This window comes from Lupinus angustifolius, chromosome LG10, assembly GCF_001865875.1.
Source record: "Lupinus angustifolius cultivar Tanjil chromosome LG10, LupAngTanjil_v1.0, whole genome shotgun sequence".
Classification (NCBI taxonomy): Eukaryota; Viridiplantae; Streptophyta; class Magnoliopsida; order Fabales; family Fabaceae; genus Lupinus; species Lupinus angustifolius.
The window spans coordinates 9361696-9382163 of NC_032018.1; the positions used below are offsets into that span (position 1 = coordinate 9361696).

Consider the following 20468-nt stretch of genomic DNA (forward strand, 5'->3'; position numbering starts at 1 on the left):
ATTTTTATCAAAAAATTATAATATCATGTATGAAATAAGTGATATATTTCTCTAAAATGAAATATATAAAAATTAAATATTCAATACTAAAAAGTAAAAATACGGGTCGGTAGATACATAGTGGTTGTCGACACGCTATTAATAATAAATGGAAATTGGAAAAGTCTCAAATAAAAATATAAGTAGTAAATTACACTCATATCCCCTGAGTTTTAGTAAATTTACATAAATTACTTATCCATTTTTTACACTTATACAAATCCTCCTAATGTATATATATACATTATACTCACTACTAATGTATGAGAGATAAATGTAATCTTTTAAACAAAAAAAATGATAAATGTAATTAAGTTAAATAAAATATGATATATTGTATAGACACATCCAAATACTATGCGAGTCAATAAATTTTCAGTATTTTTGTTCGTAACAATATAATATAATATTGACTTAAACAATGTCTCTTTAAAATTATTGATACATTTATAATGAACCAAAAATAATGAAGAAACATTGACTCTTATACTATTTGTATTAGTCTAAAAAATATTCTATTTTGTTTAACTTAATTACATTCATCACTTTTTTTGTTTAAAAGATCGCACTTAGTTATTTATCATGCATAGATAATTAGGGGTGAGCATGGACTGAGTTGAGCCGAGTAAGGCTTATCCATTACCCGACCTAAATGTTGACTGAGTCAGCATTTGAACCCGAACCCGACCCTATACCCGATTAAATATAATGCATACTCATTTTAGATAAATTAGTCAGAATTGGCTTCAATATTAGCAGCTTCAGAGGATTGTTGAAATTTTCCCTTATCTTGTTTTTCTTGTTTTTTCTTTAAGATAAAACAATCAGGAATGTCATGCCCCGGTTTCTTGCAATAGCGACAAGTTTTGTTGGATTTGCGACCTCTGGATTTGGATCTGAACTTTTTATAATTGGTACTCCCTTTTTCTTGAGTTCTACCTCGAACACTTAAGCCCTCACCCTTGTCCACAGAATTAACTTCAAGATCAAATTTTTCTTTGGACAATAAATTAGATTTAACATCTTCAAAGGATAAGGTATCATTATTTCCATACAACATGATTTCTTTGAAGTGCTTATAGGTAGAAGGTAAAGAGACAACCAACAAAACAGCTTTGTCTTCATCTTCAATATTAATATCAATATTTTGCATATCCATAATAATAGAATTAAACTCATCAAGATGAGTTTGAATAGGAGTACCTTCAACCATACGAATGGTGTATAACCGTTCTTTGAGACGAAGCTTGTTTGCGAGGCTCTTGGTCATGTATAAAGTTTCTAACTTCAGCCACAAAGCCGCAGCGGTTTCTTCATTGGCAACCTCACGAAGAACCTCCTTCGACAAACAAAGTTGAATTGTTGAAAGCGCCTTTTCATCCAACTCGTCCCATTGATCATCGGTCATGGAAACTGGTTTCTTTGACTTCCCATCTAAAGCTTTCTTTAATCCGCTCTGGATAAGAACGGCCCTCATTTGGACTCGCCAAATAGAAAAGCTAATTTTGCCATCAAACTTCTCAATGTCAAATTTTGCAGACATTTTGAAATTCTCAATTTAGTAAGAGCTCTGATTCCACTTGTTAAGGTTAGAGCACAATGCGGAAGCACAGGATTGAATCAATTGAGAACAAAAGAGAAGCAAGTAAAGGATAAAGAAAATAACACACAAGATTTAACGTGGAAAAACCCCTCAGTGTGAGAGGAAAAAAACCACGGGCGATCAAGAGCAAAATTCCACTATGTAAAAAAGAAGAGTACAAGAAATCCTCTTATAATGATGAGGACAAATGACAATATTTTTCTCACAAATACTCTCTCAAATGGAACAAGAATTCTCACCAAGAATGCACTCACAATATATGTGTAAATGAAAGAGATGTTGTGTGTTGTGAAGATGATTTTGAAGCTCTCTATATGTGTCCTTTTATAGGCAAGCAAAGTCTTGGTATCTTGGATTCCAAGCATTGGATGCTTGGAAACAAAGCCATAAAAGTGACATAAAATGCCCTTAAAGAGAGCCATAAAATTGTCATAAAATTCTTTTAAGGCATAGTAATGAGAGGCATCTAACAACTACCAATGTATTTTTTAATAATATCACAATTCATTTTTATATTTTTATCAAAAAATTATAATATCATGTATGAAATAAGTGATATATTTCTCTAAAATGAAATATATAAAAATTAAATATTCAATACTAAAAAGTAAAAATACGGGTCGGTAGATACATAGTGGTTGTCGACACGCTATTAATAATAAATGGAAATTGGAAAAGTCTCAAATAAAAATATAAGTAGTAAATTACACTCATATCCCCTGAGTTTTAGTAAATTTACATAAATTACTTATCCATTTTTTACACTTATACAAATCCTCCTAATGTATATATATACATTATACTCACTACTAATGTATGAGAGATAAATGTAATCTTTTAAACAAAAAAAATGATAAATGTAATTAAGTTAAATAAAATATGATATATTGTATAGACACATCCAAATACTATGCGAGTCAATAAATTTTCAGTATTTTTGTTCGTAACAATATAATATAATATTGACTTAAACAATGTCTCTTTAAAATTATTGATACATTTATAATGAACCAAAAATAATGAAGAAACATTGACTCTTATACTATTTGTATTAGTCTAAAAAATATTCTATTTTGTTTAACTTAATTACATTCATCACTTTTTTTGTTTAAAAGATCGCACTTAGTTATTTATCATGCATAGATAATTAGGGGTGAGCATGGACTGAGTTGAGCCGAGTAAGGCTTATCCATTACCCGACCTAAATGTTGACTGAGTCAGCATTTGAACCCGAACCCGACCCTATACCCGATTAAATATAATGCATACTCATTTTAGATAAATTATTTTCAATATTACTTATTATTATGAATATGTAATTTGACATATAAAATTGTATATGTATATATTTTGTTAATCATATATACAATGAAAAAATTAGAGAATCAATAATACATTCGACCAAAAAGATGACATTATCATATACATAATTGAATATAAATACATATAAACATGATAAGTAAGTGACCATAAGTCGGGTCATGCTTGTCCTTTATGTGACCCTAAATATTTACTAAGTCTAATTTTTAAACCTGAACCTAGATCCGATGAGATCCAATTATAGTTGAGTCTGGTCATATCGGGCTAAACCGAGTGAGAAGGTAGGGATGAGTTGTGTCATTCCTAGAGACAATTAGTACAACATATGGATATAAATAGATGTGATTTGTTTAGGTACAAAAATGAGAAAGATAATTTATATAATTTCACTCAATCTCACTCAAATTTACTCAACTATAAATTATCTTGATTTTGAGGCTTTGTTATTATTGTTGCCATTTACATGTTCTTATTTACAAAAAATTATTGATATACAAACTCCTTTTATAGAATTAATCTTATAGAAAAATATATATACACTGATATTTAGAAGTTTTTTATACTGTTATTATATCCTTCATTCAAAATTTAAATTTTATCATTATTAAGTAATTAGTACAAAATGAATGTTGAATTATATACTAATTTTATATAAACTTTACACTGAAATTACATAAATATTATATTCTTAATCCTAATCATTTTTCTTTTACCATAAAAAATTTATTTATCTCAAATTCTCATATGACCTTTTTTATCCCAAAATTTATAACCCAGATTTTTAAATAAAAAAAGAGTAATAATAAATGTAAAATTTTCTTTAATCCTTTGTGCTATGATTGAGTTCTTTTGCTACATCAGAAACACAGAAAGAAATAACTAATAAGGAATACGAATTCAAATCTTAAACTCCAAACTTTGAACTCAGATTAAAAAAAGGGAAATTATTTTTAAAAAATCTCTGTAAAAAGTAAAATATCTTAATTTAAATTTGTAACCTTAAAAATCTGAATCTATTATTATAATAAAAAGGGGAAACTGTTTTAGAAAATGTAAGTAAAAAGTAAAATGTCTTAATTTGAATTTTTTACTGTTAATACTACGTTTACATATTTATTTAATGGAAACATAAAATAAAACATAGTAAAAAAATATTTTATATTATATAAAAAATAAAATAAGACTAGTTCACAGAATAATGACATATATAACTTACATATATATAAATACATAATAATGACATACATATATATAAATACATAAGAATTACATAATAAATAATATATATTTATACTTGATTGGACAAAACAAATATTAGAAAAAATGTATATATTAACGGTGTATGAGTTTTATATATTATTATTATATTATAATTTATGTTCTATCATCATCAATTCTTAAAAAAGAATATAAATAAGTTTTTACAATAAATTGAACAAATATATATAAATTATTGTCCAAAAAATCCTTTTGGTTATAAGGAAGCCACATTTGCATGGGTACTAGACACGAAAACAAAAAGGTACTATATTTTTTTATTTCTCTATCATCCACTCACTCCACACATATTCTTCAAATAAAAATCGATTCAAAACCAACACCAACAATAAACTTCACCATTACCGCATTCTTCTCTGTTTCTTCTTACACACAAAATAAAACAAACGCCCTATCTTCTACTTTCACCTAATGAACTTTAACTTCTCTTCTTCTTCTTCGTCATTATCATTTTCTTCTTCTAACCCTAAACTATGACGGTTACGCTTTTGTTATAGCTTTTAACTTTTCTCACTTTCTCTCTCATTCTGCATTTCTCGCGTTTTTCTTTCTCTCACTGTTTTCCTCAACGATCTGAGTTCGATAACTCTCTTTTTCGTTTTGTTCTTCAATCGCTTCTGGATCCTTCTCTTTTTGAAGATCACAACATCGATCTGTGAGTTTCTATTTTTAGCGGTTGGATTATCTGTTTTTTGTTTTATTTTTTTCGTCAATCGTTTGTTGTTTATACTTTTCAGCGTGATTGATTGTTTATTTTGTATGATTTTTTTGGTAAAGTTTGAATTTGTATATGGTTTTTTATGATCGGTTTGAAGATTGGTTTTTTTTTGTGGACTGTTCAATTTGCTTTCAGAAAAAAAAAATGATTTTTTTAGTTGAAGAATCAGTGAAATTTTAAGGTTTGAATTTGATGAATTTGTTGTTCTTGAAGGATATGGCTAAGAACTTGCTTATTTAATTTTTATTTTATGAAGAAAAAACTGGTTTAAACTATTGACTGATAAAGGATGATATAGGAGTGTTTGTTAAATGTGCAATGCAGAAAGTGAAGTAACGATTTTATTGTATGCTTTTCGGAACATTTTGTGGTTTTTGTTTAATTGTGGAATGTGGAGTGTATGTTTTGCTCAAAGTAGAATTTTTTTCATGGCATCTATTACCTTTTCAGCACACTACTTTCCTTATAATTTGATATGTAGATAAAATATAGATAGATATTTTGGAGTTCATTTTGGAGGTATGTTCTTGTTGCTGAAGTTTTCTCAGTGAATGCTTTGAACTCATTTTCTCACTTGCTTTGAATCTTCCATTGCAAAGGTTGTTTGCTGTTTCTAGGGTGACTAAAGTGGGCTATGATTTGAATGGGGAGAGGATGCCAGAGTTGAGAAGTGGAGCTAGAAGGTCGAAACGGCTTGGTGATCTTCAGCCTGGTCCACTACCCGTTGATCAAGGAGAGAATTGGGTGCAACCTCCTGCCCAGAACAGAACTAGGAGGAGAGGTGGAAGTGGAAGAGGAAGAGGGAGAGGTGGTAATGCGACAGCTGTAGGCAAAGGGCCTTCACCAGTTGTACCCCCAAGGCGAACTGCAGCTGGTAGAGGCCGTGGAGCAAGAGTGGTTGATCTCGATCCCGAACCTTGTGACGTCCTTCCAGAACCTGTTGCTTTAGGGGCTCCGGAACCTGTTAACAATAACGTAGAGGTAGTAGCCAATAATAATATTGTGATGGAGGGTGGGAGTGGAGACAAGGCGGTGGCAGCTGAAGAGGAAGCAAGCACAACACCTGTCCCTGATAGGGTATTTCCATGTTGCTTGTTACTTCTCTTGATTTGCATTATTGCTTTTCCAAAATATTGCTGCAACTTGGTTTTTATGATGTGAAGGAGCTATGTTAGGTAACTATATTATTGGCTTCGAGTGATAGTCATATTAAATGGATTTAATCCCATCTTTCTGTTTCTGTTTTAATGAGTTGAATCAATTTAGATGGTTTTGATATTTTGGTTTTCCATAATAAACATAATATTTATCAAGCCTTGGCTCATTAGTTAATATGTAAGTTGGACCTTAATGTAGTTACTCTCTGGTTGATGCAGGTGCAAGTTGGTGGCTCACCTGTATATAAGATTGAAAGGAAATTGGGCAAGGGTGGCTTCGGCCAAGTTTATGTTGGCAGAAGGATTAGCGGGGGCTCTGATCGAACAGGCCCTGATGCAATCGAGGTATTACGCAGGAGTTCCGTACTTCAGTTACTCTTTAAGAATTTAATGAAATATTAATGATGGTATGTTGGACGATACTTTGACAGTTTTCCTTGTTTCAACCTTGTTTACAGGTTGCACTCAAGCTTGAGCACAGAAACAGTAAAGGATGCAATTATGGCCCTCCTTATGAGTGGCAAGTGTACAAGTAAGTAATCTGTCCTTTGTGTCTAAACAGGCATATCTAGAATACAATTGTCAAGCTGTATGTTTTGTAATATTATTATCTCACTTTCCTTTTTGTTTTGGCATTGATAGTACTCTGAATGGCTGCTATGGAATTCCCGGGGTTCATTACAAGGGTCGACAAGGAGATTTCTACATTCTGGTGAGATATAGTTTGAAGTTACACATACCGGCATATGTTGGCTTGGTGTTTGTTGTCTAAAGGAAAAAAATATTTCAGGTCATGGACATCCTTGGGCCCAGTCTCTGGGATGTATGGAATTCTCTTGGCCAATCGTAAGATTTGGACTATCCCTCTCGTTATCATATAGGTTACTTTGAATCATTGCAATTCCTTTAAATCCTTCCCACTTTTCCTTCATTAACTTTTTTTAGTATCTTGACAGGATGTCTCCAAATATGGTTGCTTGCATTGCAGTGGAGGCAATATCAATCCTTGAGAAGCTCCATTTGAAAGGGTAAATCCTATTCATAGTTTCTCCAGTCCTGTCAACTTTAACATTACCATTTAATATTGTCATTAATAGTTTTGTAAATGAATATCATATCATTGATTTAGGTTTGTGCATGGAGATGTCAAACCAGAAAACTTTTTGCTTGGTCAACCTGGAACAGCTGATGATAAGAAGTTATATCTTATTGATCTTGGTTTGGGTATGCTGTCCTTAACCAGCTTCCTTTGCTTTTTTTTTGTGTGTGTTAAGCTTTCTTTCTCAGTGCTAGGTTTTAGTTATGGTATAACATTTTGCATAACACATTAAAGCCCATACCTTGTATCTTCAGCTTCCAGATGGAAGGATGCGTCATCTGGTCAACATGTTGACTATGATCAGAGACCTGATATATTCAGGTTTGTGAATGTTGTGACTTTAATTTTATGTGACTATCTTTTGTTATGCATGTTCATAGTACTCCTTTTCCTGCAGAGGAACAATAAGGTATGCCAGTGTACATGCACATTTAGGTAGGACTGGAAGTCGAAGGGATGATCTTGAGTCACTGGCGTACACTTTAATATTTCTAATAAAAGGGAGATTACCCTGGCAGGGTTATCAGGTCTGTTTTGAAGTATCACTATTATTTTTACTCCATAGAGTTTTCATTTGATATCTGATATATTTTATTTTTATTTTTTCCTGAACCTACAGGGTGACAATAAAAGTTTTCTTGTTTGTAAGAAGAAGATGGGCACTTCAGCAGAGTTGATGTGCTGCTTTTGTCCTGCCCCATTTAAGCAGTTCCTTGAAGCTGTTACCAACATGAGATTTGATGAGGAGCCAAATTATTCAAAGCTTATTTCACTTTTTGATAGCTTGATTGAACCATGCACTCCATTGAGACCAATCAGAATTGATGGAGCTTTAAAGGTTGTCTTAATGTTTTTGTCGGGTGTTAAATTTTTGGTTTTTTATTGATTGTGTTGTGTATCTTAGTGCTTGAACCCTTTGTATTAATAGGTTGGTCAAAAGCGGGGAAGGATGCTTATTAACCTGGAAGAAGATGAACAGCCTAAGAAGAAAGTCCGATTAGGGAGTCCTGCTATGCAGTGGATATCAGTGTATAATGCACGTCGTCCCATGAAGCAGAGGTAATTAATTAATACATGATCCTCTATCTAGTGTGTTGTTACTAATGAATGTCCACTGCACATTATGTGTGAGAACTTGAAATTTTCTCTCTAATTGTGGATCGGGTGTGTTTTGTTGCTTGATTGAGTTGTTTTATTTGTTTAATCTTTGGGATTCCTGGCATTCATAACAATTGGGTGCAGGCCTCTCCCAAATGCTGATACATGTAACAGCTCCAAGTTCCTTTGTCAGTCTAATTAGCTATCCAGTTTTAACTGATAATGAATGGAAGTGGTATTTCGTACTGGGCCAATGCCACATCCCCATTAACGAAAAGCAAATAAAAGGGAGAATTATACAAGGACATACTGAACTATCATTTGCCACAGCAAGGCTCAAGTCTAATTCACACACTTAGGAAATGCTATATTTTTTTGGGCTAAAGCAGATAGGAAAGAAATTTAATACGTGATAGCTTCAAAAGGTTTTTCCCCAGTATTTCATATTCACAAATATGATTCCACTTGCAGTACTACAATTTTTATGTCAATTAAAATGAGTTGTATTTATTTTCAAATTTGGTAAATTTATGAACCTGGTTATGGATTAATAGATTTGATCCATCTATCTCAAATTACTTGCTGCTTGGTAAAAATGCTCATTTAAAAATAGTTTTAAACAAGGCAGTTATGGTTTATAATTACCAGTGCATGGTGCGGGAGTTGATTTAAAAGGAGCATGTATATAGATTGATTGTCCACTATATGCATTAGCCTATTTATTTAGAAAAAAGTGCTTATTTTGCTTGGTCTCAAATAACATGTTTTTTGTTATTGCAGATATCACTATAATGTAGCTGATACTAGGTTGCGACAGCATGTAGACAAGGGTATTGAGGATGGGTTGTATATAAGCTGTGTGGCCTCTTCAGGAAATCTGTGGGCTCTAATCATGGATGCAGGAACAGGTTTTTCTTCCCAGGTTTATGAGTTGTCAGCAGCTTTCCTGCATAAGGTAGTTTTTCCTTCTTTTCTGATTTATATATTTTTTTCATTTCCAGTTGAGCAAATATATGTGTGAAATAAATGATGTATGGGTGCTGATATTTTGATTTACAATCAGGATTGGATTATGGAGCAATGGGAGAAAAATTTCTATATCAGTTCAATAGCTGGTGCAGTTAATGGGAGTTCCTTGGTTGTCATGTCCAAAGGTTTAACTGTTAAACTTTTTTTAGCATTTAGTCATAGTTTTATAATCTAGTCTGCACCTTCAATTTTCTGTTTCACTTTTATATACTATTTATTAATATTTATTTGTTTTTAGTTTATTTAGAAAGGGCTTTACTTGATCATAGGACCTTACCATTTTACCTATCATGGTGCGCTTTCCTGATTTATATAAGTTTTATGTCTTTGCTTTTTACCCTTTCTTGTTATTTCCTAGCGCTGAAAGTCTCAGTATTTGTAAACTGGTTTAAATATCACCTTAAACATGTTTCTTTGGATTTCTGAAGCATTGTTGCAGGCTTAAATTGATTCTTTCCCTGTTAGATATTTTTTCCTTTTTTTGGGTCAGTAATTCTTGATATGGGATTGTACTACCACCTATTAATGCTATATAGACCTGTGAATAGCAGTTCTGAGACTTACAAGTGGTCACTCTTGACATCAACCTATATGAAATAGCTCTTTAAGAAGAAACTTAAAAAAAGTTGCGGTTCTTTTACCTTGTTTAACTTTTGGGATGGGAAAAAACATCAACTGTTACTTTTCGAAATATAGATGGCTTGCTGTTTGTTATCTCATTGTTGAATCCTTGCTTTGTAGGAACTCCTTACACACAGCAATCATACAAAGTCAGTGAATCATTTCCTTTCAAATGGATAAACAAGAAGTGGAAAGAAGGATTCCATGTTACCTCCATGACAACTGCTGGCAATCGATGGGGTGTTGTTATGTCCAGGAATGCTGGGTATTCGGATCAGGTATCTGGATCCTTTTGCTTTGATTTGTTATGTATGCATTATTTTAACCATCCTTATTAATATATAAGCTTTTCACTTTCATGGCACCTAGTGGAACTAAGGCTTAGTTGTTGTTATTATTGTAAGGTTGTGGAGCTAGACTTTTTGTATCCAAGTGAAGGAATCCATCGACGATGGGAGAGTGGTTACCGGATTACATCTATGGCTGCTACTAGTGATCAGGCAGCCTTCATACTGAGCATCCCAAAACGTAAATTACTTGATGAAACTCAAGAGACTTTGCGCACATCTGCCTTCCCTAGCACTCATGTAAAGGTACTTGCATTTCTTGTGTTATACCTATTGATATATCATGCCGGTTGGTGTCAACATGAATCCCTTTTTGTTATTCCTATTAGGTTGGCATTTATGCAGTTTTTGCATGCCTGTTGGTGTTAATGTGAATCCCTTTTTGTTTGGTTATTTGTTAACTTTATCAGAGAATTAATTGATAATTCTACATTACTGATTGCTTCTGGTTGAGAAAAGAAATTCTAAAAGAAAAAAAAAATCTAGAATTACTATATTTTCAAATCCCGTCTGTCTGCATAGCCAAAAAGGAAAGGTAATAGTAGTAATAGTAATAATCATGACCATTATCTGTGGTGTGCTACACCTATTTTAAAGTCTTAGTTTTCATTGATCTCACCACAAAATTATTTGAATGTTGACAATTGACATGAAGTTACACGGTCTTACAGATTTACATTTTTAAAAATAGAAGACTTTGACCTGATTTCTATATTCTAATGGTGTAGAGAAAAGCCTACTCCCAAAAGGTAGTCTTTTTTCTCGAGTTTTCTTCACAAGATATTAATATCTAACTTGATGGTTTTGCAGGAAAAATGGTCTAAGAATCTATATATTGCCTCAATATGTTATGGTCGAACCGTTTGCTAGTTTCTGGCCTGAACACTTTCAACTTTCTTGAAGAATGAGAAGGTTTCTATGATCATTAAGTTTAAATGGGTAGGTTTGCTTTTGCCCCCATAACCAGTTACTTCAAAGAAAAAACCTCTCATAAAGTTCTGGTTATAACTAGAAGAAAAGAGGGTAAAAAGTAAAGGAGAAACAGAAGCTAGCTATGCTGTGAATGCATGTTTCAACCAACATGAGCCAATGGGAGCAACGATTTGTTCAAACATAGAATGTAAGGGCTGTTTATTTTGGCTCTCATGGTTGTGCCTAAAACCATTTGTGATTTTGTATGTAATGATATAAATGTTTACCAACAGAAACATCATAAACTTAATCAACTAATTCTAATGTATAATGACTTCTATATTTTAAGACCAATTCATAGCTGCCTTGAACTATTTTCGACATTATATAATCAATTGGGGTCACCTAGTATTGCATGCTCGTTTTGTTTGAGTAGTCAATGTGTGTAGCATTGTAATTATGTCTCAACTATTTGTGTCAGAAAGTGTCCTTGAATGGTTGGTTATTCATCTCTTTTGACCATGTCATTGTACTAGTAATGATGATTATGGTTGAGTGGAGCCATGGTTTGAAGCGTAGTTTTAATAGAATAAGAATATTGAAATAAAAAAATCATTTCACCTACCCACTATCTTAGAAGTGAATGATCGAGTAGAAGTCCTATATATCACTGATTGTAGTAATAAATAACATGAGACAGCTATTTGATATTTAAGATTTTCCTTAAATGGAAGTAGTTTTGTTGGAGTCGAATAGAATTACTGTCTACTTGGAAATTGTTAGAGACATTGGTTAATGAAAAAAAAAACAAGTAAATTTATATTGAAAAAATCCCTACTCAATACTGTGAAAATTTTGCTGATGTTTTCTACAAAACTTACTGGGTGTAATATTTATTCAATAACAATAAAAAATTTATATTTAGTTGATATATTATTCATTTGTATTTTTTGAAGAGTTGATTAAATATGAATAATGATAGTAATAATGTATAAAACTCTTCTTTTGTATATATTTTTTCTCAAACTTATTTTTGGTAATTTCCTTAATGTGACTATTAATTTTAATTTTTGTTTCTTAGAATATCGTTTGACCCAATTAATGAGAGACACTTTTATGGGAAACATTGAATGTGGCGGTTAGACGTGTAAGTGAGGATCATTTTCAACAGTATGAGCTTAAATTCAAGGATTTAATCCAAGATTCATGCTAAAAGAAATAAATTTATAGTAAAAAATGTCGTACTCAATACTGAGAAATAATCTGTATATTTTCTATAAAACTTATTTTTGGTGACTTCCTTAATGTGACTATTAAGTTTATTTTTGTTGTTGCTTAGAATATCCATTAGCCCAATTAACGATAGATTAATTCACCAATAATGTATTGGTCTAGTAGTGTAAGGCATCGTTAGATCCTTAGGATGATCAAAATGTCAAATATTCGATTCCTAAGCGATGCTTGTTAGGATGAGCGGTTACACCCCCGAAAGAGATTAATTCTTTACCCGAAAGGATGAGTGAATATTTTTTGTAATAAAAAAAAAGATTAAGTCAACTGTTTAAGCAAGGTCCTTTCAATCAATATTGTGAAATCCGAGCAGAACGTCAAACTGTAAGAGATTCCGTATTAGTTTTAACCGGTTTAAACAGTTAAATCGTCCAGTCAGATCGAATAATTTCACATTTAATTAATCCTTTTTATGTATAATATATAATTATTTATAAAAACAAATTTTTATATAAATTAATATATCTTCATATTTTTTTTGGACGGAAATAAAAAAAAACATTAGATTAGTGTTCTATTTTTTAAAATTTCAAGTGAACCGTCTAATTCATTTCCCAGGTTATTCCAGTTTAACTGAGTTTAATGCATTCTGACTGAAATTTCTCTAATTTAAAACAGTTCAACTCCATATTTATAGTCGTTTTCAAGTCTGATCACGGTCAACAATCTAACCGATCGAATCACCAGATCCCATCTTGTTATCACACTAGTATGCACATAAATTCAAGGATTCAATCCAAGATTCATGCTTAGGTATTCGAAGTTCACTTAAACAATCATGTTGATCATATAACTCTTAATTATGTAACACACTTGTAACACACTGTAGTCATGTTGAATTGCATGTTGACTATCATTAATATTGCAACTATAGTACGATGAATTGCAGTTTATTAGTATATTGTAACTATATCATTTTTAGGCATATAATGATGCATAAATTGCATTTATTAGTATAACGCAACTATAGTATGATACTATGATGATAAAGTTTACTAGAAAATATAATGTTTATTACTCAAATAAGTAAAAAAAATTTAGGGTAACTTCTATATTACCTCCAATTTAATAGTTGTCATAATTTTACTCAATCTTTCAGTTGAAGCATTGGCGTATATGTAATGTTTTTCTTCAAAGCAAAATAATTACAAATCATTTTTGATGTACGATATAATTGAAGCATAAATTTTATCAAACAAGAATATCCGCAAGAATTCATATACTACTAATTCTTTATTAAGCAAATTCGAATAGAAGGTATGGAATGTGTTGCTCTTGTTTAGTTTCACTTTTGGTTTCTCGATCACAGAACAATCTTACTAAGCAAACGAGATTAATTACTATTGTACATACATTCATTTGATTATGGTTCTACATTTGGTAGTCTCATTCTACCATGGGGGTGGAATATTTATATATAAGACAACAAATTTCATCTAACTAACTTATTTCCATCTACATGATTTGTCATAGATCCAATTATATTCCGGTCATATTTTAATTATGGGAATAAAATACCTCCTCTTGTGAGGAGATAACTTTCCATCCTTAAATCAATTAGACAATGACATGTATCTCCTCACTTTATTTTTTATTTTTATTTTTTTCTCATTTTCATTAACATTGATCTTCTTCTCTTCTTCCACTAGAAACGTTTCCCATACCCTCTCCTTCATTTTCAATATTACTAAGATGGCGAGAAACTTACTTCCAAGAGAGTTGTTTTCGCCTCGGTAATTATAGATCTTGGGATATGAGACCTTCCTTCAATTACAAACTAAGCCTTTAAAGTTGAAAGAAAGGATTAGTGAAATGAAAGAAGAGAATTCTTCTATGGATAGTCCCATCCCAATCCAATACGAAAACGATTAATGAATCCCTTTATGCCTTCAAAAGGCAACATAGATTATATTCTTATTATTCTCTTTTATTTGCTTTGGTATTTTGGGCTTATTTTCTTTATTAAAAATAAAATAAGAATGCAAAACAAAGAGAGAATGAAGGGTTAGATGAGAATAAGAAAAGAATGTAATAGTGATGAATCAAAAAGAACGTAATTTTATTAATTCAATCATAAAATTGTTACAAGGCTCGGGTTTGAGATTCTCTAGATCTGGGAAGAGTCTCACTCAGTAAAGAGAGTTTAGATTTTTAAGATCAGTATAAAGTCAATTTTACTTGATATTATATTAGTAAAGCGCTAGCGCTACAACTAGCATAGCAACCTCCAAAAAAGGCTCAACGAGCCTCACACTCCTAAGTTGGAGCAATAAGCAATAGATTGAGCGCATCTTTCAATTTTGAAGCGAAACCTAGCATCTCCTGATAACACACCTAATCTATTCTCTCAAAAACCCATTCTCACGCTCCCCTCATAATCAATCTAATCCCTTCAAAGAAAAACCCATCCAAGAATCACAACCTTCAAAGAAGCGTAAGTATGGGGTTCTTGGAATGTAATGACCGAAGTCCTTTGTTGAGATTGTTAGGCGGACACAAAAAATAAAACCCTTAATCACAGTCTGTCCGTAAAGCTCTATATTCTTTCATTTTCAGTCAATGACATAAAATATTTATGAAGTGATGAATGAATATCATTCATATTTGTTCATCTCAAAATCTTCATTCATTCCTTATTCATATTCAATTCATTCATTACAACTTGAGAGGTAATGACAAAGAGAAAGATAACCACAATTTTTTGAGGGAATACTCTTTGTGATATTGAAAATGAAGGAGATAATATGAGAAATACTTGTCTTTGGTGAGAGAAGAGAAGAAGATGATTGTTTATGAAAAATAAAATATAAATTAAGAAAGAAAATAAAAAAATATTAATGTTGGGAATATTTGAAATATATTATTATATGAATTCTCACATTGCTTAGTATTAGAATAGAGTAGAGTATCAATGTTATATATTAGACTCAAGTCCCTTGTTATAATGTGCATCAGATATAAGCATAAAATAGAAACACCCCATGGGTAGATGGGCTCATAGGTGTGCTAGGGATTGTAATCCTTATTCTCTAATAATATCTTGGTAGTCGCTCAGCGCTTTTGGGGACTTAGGCATAATTGACTAAACCTCGTTACCAAATTCTCTTGTTTCTTATCTTCTATTTATTCTGTGCCTTTATTTGATTGCTTGTGGCCAACGATGTGCAAGGATCGCTTTCGTTTCACTAACAATTAGTATCAGAGCCAATTGGTAGATGGCTCTTAACCCATACATTAGATAGTGGCTAAAGAAGGTGAAGGCGTGATGATTAGACAAAGTGCGTTAAAGGTATTGATAAAGATAGAGTAGATGAGTTGAAAGAGAAAAAACATGGCAGAACTGTGGTGTGGGCGATATATGTTGATCCAGAATCCCAGAAATTCATGTACTGGATTAGGATCAAGGTGGAGATAAGGACTAATGCGTTGAGTTTGACTTAGAGGCATGTGCTGACAATATCTCTCTAGATGTTGAAGAATGTTCACATTTGAGATGAGAAGTGGAATATCCTAATGGCGTGTCTGAGACGTTATAGTGAAAGATATTAATTGTTAGCAGATCCACAAAAGCATAGAGGCGTTGACTGACTTTTATGTAGGGTGTAACATTGGCATTAACATTGATGCAAGTTGTAACACGAACATTGGTAGAGATGCAGAGGTGTGACATGGGCATTAGCTTGGATGCAAGAATGTGACACATACATTATTTAGCATTGACGCAAGGTGTGTGATGTGGGTATACTCCTTATGATGGAGTACAATAGTTCTTTTGAACTAGGATTGTCAGAGTAGACAATAGTGGTAGCGGTTGAGGCTTTCCAAGGAAGCTCCAAGGTTCAGTTTGACTGAGTATTGAAGAAGACGATTGTTGGTAAAATTTTGTATAGATGTTCCAATATATCGTAAGACTTCCTAGCAATAGGTGGCTAGGCGGCGTGTTCCATTTGATGGCGGTACGGGAAGCTGCACTATAAGTTTGGAGAGGTAGGCTCTTGGTAACATCGTCAAGGATACTCAGAAGGTCTTTGCTATAGGAAAGCAGTTAAAGAGAATTAAACATTGAGCAAGGTAGAGTAATATATTCGCTAAGGTGGAGATTCATATGTAGATTTTATAAGGAGCGAGATATTCGTCTATCTCAATCAAGGTGGAGATTGTTGGGGATGCTTGAAATATGTTATTGTATTTGTCTCATATTGTCTAGTATTGAAATATAGTAGAGTAACCAATGTAATATATTGGACTCAAGTCCTGTGTTATAACATGCACCAGATATAAGCATCAAATAAAAACACCCTATTGGCAGTTGGGCCCATGAGTGTACTAGGGTTTGTAATCCTTATTCTCTAATAATATCTTGGTAGCCGCTCTATGCTCACGGGGACGTAGACAAAATTGGCCAAACACCGTTAACAAATTCTCTTGTTTCTTCTCTTCTATTTATTCTTATGTCCTTTATTTGATTGCTTGTGGCCAATGTTGTGCAACGATTGTTTCTGCTGCACCAACAATTGGTATCAAAGCCAATTGATATATGGCTCTTAACTCAAGCGTCAGATGATGGGTAAAGATGGTGAAGGTGTGATGGTTATACAAGGTGTGTCACAACTACTGGCAAAGATAGAGTAGATGAGTTGAAGGAGAAGAAAACATGGCAAAATTGTGGTGGGGTGATATATGTTGATCCAGAACTCTAGAAGTTCATGTATTGGTTTAGGATCAAGGTGGAGATAAAGACTCATGTGTGGAGTTTGACCTAGAGACAAGTGCTGACAATATCTCTCTAGATGTTGAAAAAATGTTCTCATTTAAGATGAGAAGTGGAACATCCTAATGGCGTGTCTGGGACGTCATAGTGAAGGATATTAATTGTTAGCATATCCACCAAAGCACATAGGCGTTGACTGACTTTGATATAAAGTGTAACATGGACATTGACTTTGATGCAAGTTGTAACACGAGCATTGGTAGAGATGTACGGGTGTGACATGGGCATTATATTGGATGCAAGGTATGACACAGACATTAGTTAGCATTGACGCAAGGTGTGTGCTATGGGTATACTCCTTATGGTGAAGTATGATTGTTCTTTTGTACTAGGATTGTCGGAGTAGACAATGGTGGTAGCGGTTGAGACTTTTCAAGGAAGCTCCAAGGTTCAGTGTGACTAAGTATTGAAGATGATGATTGTTGGTGAACTTTGTGTAAAGGTTCCATATATCGAAAGACTTCATAGAAATATATGGCTAGACATCATGTTCCATTAGATGGTTGTATGGGAAGTTGCACTACAAGTTTAGAGAGCTAGGCTTTTGGTAACATCATCAAGGATACTCCGAAGGTTTATGTTGTAGGGGAGCAAACTCTTATGTGGAGGAGTTGTTAAAGAGAATTAGACATTGAGCAAAATGGAGTTATATATTTGCTAAGGTGAAGATTATTGTGTAGATTTCCTAAAGAGTGAGAAATTCGTTTATTTCAATCAAGGTGGAGATTGTTGGGAATGTTGGAAATATGTTATTATATGAAGTCACACATTGCCTAATATTATAATAGAGTATAGTATCAGTGTTATATATTAGACTCAAGTCCCTTGTTATAATGTGCACAAAATGTAAGCATCAAATAGAAACACTCCATGGACAGGTGGACTCATGGATGTGCTAGGGTTTGTAATCCTTATTCTCTAATAATATCTTTCTAGCCGCTCAACACTCCTGTGGATTTAAGCACAATTGGCTGAACCTCACTACCAAATTCTCTTGTTTCTTCTCTTCTATTTATTCTATGCCTTTATTTGATTTATTGTGGCCAACGTTGCATAAGAATCGCTATTGTTGCACCAACAATTAAAGTAATGAGACACATATCATTGTTTAATTGGTTTAAGGAGAGGAATTTGTCCCCACAATGGAGGTACTTTATTCCCTTTAATTATTTACATTTGGTGGTCTCGTTCTAACATGAGGCTGAAATATTTATATGGAATAAATATCTATTAGTATAATAAGATAAATTATCTTATCTAGTCACTAAAATTATGACATGTGTATTTAATCATTTTAAAAAAATATATTTCAAAAACTAAACAAAATAGTATATGTATCATACTTTTAATGGTTGAAGGAGATAAATTATTTCATGAAATATTCTCATATTTATATTTGAATTGCTTATGACTCTCACACAATGATTCTGGCAAGTTAATTTACTATATCATTACTCTTAATTTGCAACCTGTGAAGACTTCACATATTATTGTTGTCCTAATTAATGATAATAATATTCAACTATAGATATTTATAATAATCACCCAATACGAATTCACTATCACGTCAACACTTGTGTTATAACATTAAATTTACCATCCTAAAGGACTTTTCATGTATCTTTTATGGTTTGTTACTTTTTTTATTTGCTTATTTTTTCCGGCCTATTTAACTTCTTATTTTACACTCAAATTTTAATAGCATTTTCATCTTTATTGAATTAATTTCTCATTGGATTATTTTTTAATACTATTTATTTCATGGATTGTCTAATTCAAGTTTAATACTTTTTATTTATTTGTGTCATATTATTTTTAAATATTGATATTATTTTTTTCAATATTTTTAGCCTTTGTTATAGGAAAAAATAAAATGAAATTATAGTAAAAATATATATGATAATAAATATTAAAAATGTATACTTAAAATAGTATAAAAACAATTACAATATCATAACATAAACAAATAATTTTCATTTTTTTATAATTTACTCCATAAAAAATCTTTATACATTATCCAAACAAAACAAATTACCTTATATTCAGTTATCAGACAAAATAATCAAACATAAACAAATATAAATGCATTATAATCTTAAAGTTTATAAACTAAAACTAAAAGTATAATCTATACGAAACTGATACACTTAGTTATCTATAAGATATAACACCCATTGTTTTCTTTTAGTTGTTTGAATTATGGAACTAGGAAATTTAAATCAAAGACAATATTTTATTGAGTAAATTACACTAACATACCTTAAGTTTTAATGGAATTATTAAAAAATTCCATTCATTTTTCACCTACATATATCACCCTTAATTCATATACAAATTACATGCGCAACGAGTTGAGTGAAAACTTTTAAACAAAAAAGAGTAATGAATGTAAACTCCAAGGATTGTTTATGTTATTTACTCTTAATTAATTAGTTATATATTCACTTTGATAAATTGACTATTGGTAAATTTGCATATAGAATGGACCATGAAATAAATATTATCTTTTTGTGTATTTAAGCGGTATATTCTTAGAATTATTGATGCATTTCATAATGAAACAAAATGAGTATTTTTACAATTTATTATATTTTACTTCCATTTGAACTATGTATCACTCATCATCTAGGGAATGATGACGAGATAAGTTTTAACACATACTACATTATTAATGGAGAAATTAGAATCCAATTTTGCTAGGCCAAAAAACAAGTTTTCTCTCCATTTATTCTTTCATAGTAATGACACTTTAATATAAAAATGCATCATTATGATATTATTTACAAAATTATCAAATTTTATATATAAAGTACCATTTTTTATTTGATCTTAAGCTGTGTATCATATCTTAGTCATCTTTACCATGCCTTAAAATAATAAAACCAAATAAAATAATGATTGATGTCCTATTATTTTGTACAAATGGTTTCTTGGTTTTAGTCTTTTGTTGTTAACAACAACTAATTTGAGTGTTGTGAATAAAATAAAGAATATTGAGATTGACTTTGAGTTTCTAAGTACTTATGAATCATGATTTATTTTTCTTACAAATATAGATCATAGAGAAGAAATAATATAATTTATTTAATCCCACACAAGATTTCCATGATATATTATAGAGAAATTCCAAATAGTATTAGAATCAAAATATCTTCATTATTTTTTGTTCGTTTTAGAATGCATCAA

The 20468-nt window shown here is 31.7% G+C and overlaps 1 protein-coding gene across 3 annotated transcripts; it reads left to right on the forward strand.

Annotated features, from left to right (window-relative positions):
- Window positions 4537-11635, forward strand: LOC109358597 (casein kinase 1-like protein HD16). Of its 3 annotated transcripts, none has more exons than XM_019602920.1 (17): window positions 4537-4895; window positions 5556-6035; window positions 6335-6460; window positions 6574-6647; window positions 6758-6827; window positions 6906-6961; window positions 7072-7143; window positions 7245-7339; window positions 7469-7535; window positions 7612-7741; window positions 7834-8052; window positions 8143-8273; window positions 9093-9267; window positions 9376-9466; window positions 10083-10240; window positions 10367-10591; window positions 10661-10693. In XM_019602920.1, the coding sequence occupies exons 2-17, from the start codon at window positions 5613-5615 to the stop codon at window positions 10676-10678; spliced, it is 2130 nt and encodes a 709-aa protein (XP_019458465.1). In that variant the 5' UTR covers window positions 4537-4895; window positions 5556-5612; the 3' UTR covers window positions 10679-10693. The 3 variants fall into 3 exon arrangements, with proteins under 3 accessions (XP_019458465.1, XP_019458463.1, XP_019458464.1); XM_019602918.1 differs by lacking the exon at window positions 10661-10693 and adding an exon at window positions 11120-11635 and having other exon boundaries at window positions 4538-4895; window positions 10367-10555; XM_019602919.1 differs by lacking the exon at window positions 10661-10693 and adding an exon at window positions 11120-11635 and having other exon boundaries at window positions 4538-4822; window positions 10367-10555.